This window comes from Lepidothrix coronata, unplaced genomic scaffold (assembly GCF_001604755.1).
Source record: "Lepidothrix coronata isolate B3197 unplaced genomic scaffold, Lepidothrix_coronata-1.0 Scaffold1010, whole genome shotgun sequence".
NCBI classification, from domain to species: domain Eukaryota; kingdom Metazoa; phylum Chordata; class Aves; order Passeriformes; family Pipridae; genus Lepidothrix; species Lepidothrix coronata.
In genome coordinates this window covers 205-3,526 of record NW_016691190.1, presented here as the reverse complement: position 1 = coordinate 3,526, position 3,322 = coordinate 205, and the positions used below count along the sequence as shown (strand labels likewise).

The window sequence follows — 3,322 nt, the reverse complement described above, 5'->3', positions numbered from 1 at the left end:
CGCTCCCCCTGTCCCGCAGAGCGCGGTGAAGGAGGCGGGGGCTGTCCCGGCTCTGTCCCGGCTCTGTCCCGGTTCCATCCCGGTTCCATCCGATCCCCCCTGTCCCGCAGAGCGCGGTGAAGGAGGCGGGGGCTGTCCCGGCTCTGTCCCGGCTCTGTCCCGGTTCCATCCCGGTTCCATCCGATCCCCCCTGTCCCGCAGAGCGCGGTGAAGGAGGCGGGGCAGTGTCAGGGCTGTCCCGGGCTGTGTCAGGGCTGTCCCGGGCTGTGTCCCGGCTCTGTCCCGGCTCTGTCCCGGTTCCATCCCGGTTCCATCCGATCCCCCCTGTCCCGCAGAGCGCGGTGAAGGAGGCGGGGCAGTGTCAGGGCTGTCCCGGGCTGTGTCCCGGCTGTGTCCCGGCTCTGTCCCGGTTCCATCCCGGTTCCATCCGTTCCCCTGTCCCGCAGAGCGCGGTGAAGGAGGCGGGGCGGTGTCAGGGCTCTGTCCCGGCTCTGTCCCGGTTCCATCCCGGTCCGATCCGCTCCCCCTGTCCCGCAGAGTGCGGTGAAGGAGGCGGGGCTGTCCCAAGGCTGTCCCGGGCTGTGTCCCGGCTGTGTCCCGGTTCCATCCCGGTCCGATCCGTTCCCCCTGTCCCGCAGAGCGCGGTGCAGGAGGCGGGGGCGGTGTCAGGGCTGTCCCGGGCTGTGTCCCGGCTCTGTCCCGGCTCTGTCCCGGCTCTGTCCCGGTTCCATCCCGGTTCGATCCGCTCCCCCTGTCCCGCAGAGCGCGGTGAAGGAGGCGGGGGGTGAAGGAGGCGGGGGGTGAAGGAGGCGGGGCAGTGTCAGGGCTGTCCCAGGGCTGTGTCAGGGCTGTCCCGGGCTGTCCCGGTTCCATCCGATCCCCCCTGTCCCGCAGAGCGCGGTGAAGGAGGCGGGGCAGTGTCAGGGCTGTCCCGGGCTGTGTCAGGGCTGTCCCGGGCTGTGTCAGGGCTGTGCCGGGCTGTGACCTGGCTCTGTCCCGGCTCTGTCCCGGTTCCGTCCCGGTTCCATCCCGGTTCGATCCGTTCCCCTGTCCCGCAGAGCGCGGTGAAGGAGGCGGGGCTGTCCCGGGCTGTGTCCCGGGCTCTGTCCCGGCTGTGTCCCGGTTCCATCCCGGTTCCATCCGCTCCCCTGTCCCGCAGAGCGCGGTGAAGGAGGCGGGGCGGTGTCAGGGCTGTCCCAGGGCTGTGTCAGGGCTGTCCCGGGCTGTGTCAGGGCTGTGTCCCGGCTCTGTCCCGGTTCCATCCGCTCCCCCTGTCCCGCAGAGCGCGGTGAAGGAGGCGGGGCTGTGCCGGGTCTGTCCCGGGCTGTGTCCCGGGCTCTGTCCCGGCTCTGTCCCGGCTCTGTCCCGGTTCGATCCGGTCCCCCTGTCCCGCAGAGCGCGGTGAAGGAGGCAGGGCTGTGTCAGGGCTGTCCCGGGCTGTGTCAGGGCTGTGCCAGGGCTGTGTCAGGGCTGTGTCCCGGCTCTGTCCCGGTTCCATCCCGGTCCGATCCGCTCCCCCTGTCCCGCAGAGCGCGGTGAAGGAGGCGGGGGCTGTCCCGGGTGTGTCCCGGCTCTGTCCCGGTTCCATCCCGGTCCGATCCGTTCCCCTGTCCCGCAGAGCGCGGTGAAGGAGGCGGGGCTGTGCTGGGCTGTGTCCCGGCTCTGTCCCGGCTCTGTCCCGGTTCCATCCCGGTTCCATCCGTTCCCCTGTCCCGCAGAGCGCGGTGAAGGAGGCAGGGGCTGTGTCAGGGCTGTCCCGGGCTGTGTCCCGGCTCTGTCCCGGTTCCATCCCGGTTCCATCCCGGTCCGATCCGCTCCCCTGTCCCGCAGAGCGCGGTGAAGGAGGCGGGGGCCGAGGAGGAGCTCACTCCCGCGGCGCTGGCCCGGCAGGTGGAGGGGCTGAAGCAGCAGCTGCTCAGCTCCCACCTGGAGCGGGTGCTGGGCCCCGGCGCCGCCATCGACTTCGCCGACCCCGAGGGTGCCCTGGCCAAGTGAGTGGGGCCGGGGGGTGGCAGCGTCCCCAGGGGGGTGGCAGTGTCCCCAGAGGGGTGGCAGTGTCCCCACAGGGGGTGTGGCAGTGTCCCCAGGGGGTGTGGCAGTGTCCCTGGGGTGTGGCAGTGTCCCCACAGGGGGTGTGGCAGTGTCCCCAGGGGGTGTGGCAGTGTCCCTGGGGTGTGGCAGTGTCCCCACAGGGGGGGTGACAGTGTCCCCAGGGGGGTGACAGTGTCCCCAGGGGGGGTGACAGTGTCCCCAGGGGGGTGACAGTGTCCCCAGGGGGGGTGACAGTGTCCCTGGGGTGTGGCAGTGTCCCAGGGGGGTGGCAGTGTCCCAGGGGGTGTGGCAGTGTCCCCAGAGGGTGTGGCAGTGTCCCAGAGGGGGTGGCAGTGTCCCGGGGGGTGTGGCAGTGTCCCCAAGGTGTGGCAGTGTCCCTGAGGGTGTGGCAGTGTCCCTGAGGGTGTGGCAGTGTCCCCAGGGAGGTGGCAGTGTCCCAGAGGGGGTGGCAGTGTCCCCAGGGGTGTGACAGTGTCCCCAGGGGTGTGACAGTGTCCCAGAGGGGGTGGCAGTGTCCCAGAGGGTGTGGCAGTGTCCCCAGGGGGTGTGGCAGTGTCCCTGGGGTGTGACAGTGTCCCCAAGGTGTGGCAGTGTCCCCAGGGGGGTGGCAGTGTCCCAGAGGGGTGTGACAGTGTCCCCAGGGAGGTGGCAGTGTCCCCAAGGTGTGGCAGTGTCCCAGAGGGTGTGGCAGTGTCCCCAAGGTGTGGCAGTGTCCCTGGGGTGTGGCAGTGTCCCCAGGGAGGTGGCAGTGTCCCCAAGGTGTGACAGTGTCCCCAGGGGGGTGGCAGTGTCCCCAAGGTGTGGCAGTGTCCCTGAGGGGTGGCAGTGTCCGTGGGGGGTGTGGCAGTGTCCCCAAGGTGTGGCAGTGTCCCAGAGGGTGTGGCAGTGTCCCCAAGGTGTGGCAGTGTCCCAGAGGGGGTGGCAGTGTCCCTGGGGTGTGGCAGTGTCCCCAGGGGTGTGGCAGTGTCCCCAGGGAGGTGGCAGTGTCCCCACAGAGGTGTGGCAGTGTCCCTAGGGGGTGTGGCAGTGTCCCCAGGGGGGTGGCAGTGTCCCCAGGGGGGTGGCAGTGTCCCAAAGGGTGTGGCAGTGTCCCTGGGGTGTGACAGTGTCCCAGGGGGGGTGGCAGTGTCCCCACAGGGGTGTGGCAGTGTCCCCACGGGGCTGGCACAGGGACCCTGCCCACCTTGTCCCTGTGCCCACCTTGTCCCTGTGCACCCCTGTCCCTGTGCCCCCTGTCCCTCGTTGTCCCCACCTTGTCCCTTTCCCCACC

At 70.4% G+C, this 3,322-nt stretch overlaps 1 protein-coding gene across 1 annotated transcript in view; it reads left to right on the top strand.

Moving 5' to 3' along the window:
- DCTN2 (dynactin subunit 2) overlaps positions 1–1,995 on the top strand; it is a 5,634-nt gene extending 3,639 nt beyond the window's left edge. Inside the window, exon 6 of the mRNA XM_017840160.1 lies at positions 1,831–1,995. Within this exon, the coding sequence (XP_017695649.1) occupies positions 1,831–1,995 (165 nt within the window). The remainder of the gene's footprint in view (positions 1–1,830) is intronic.
- The last annotated feature ends 1,327 nt before the right edge of the window (positions 1,996–3,322 follow it).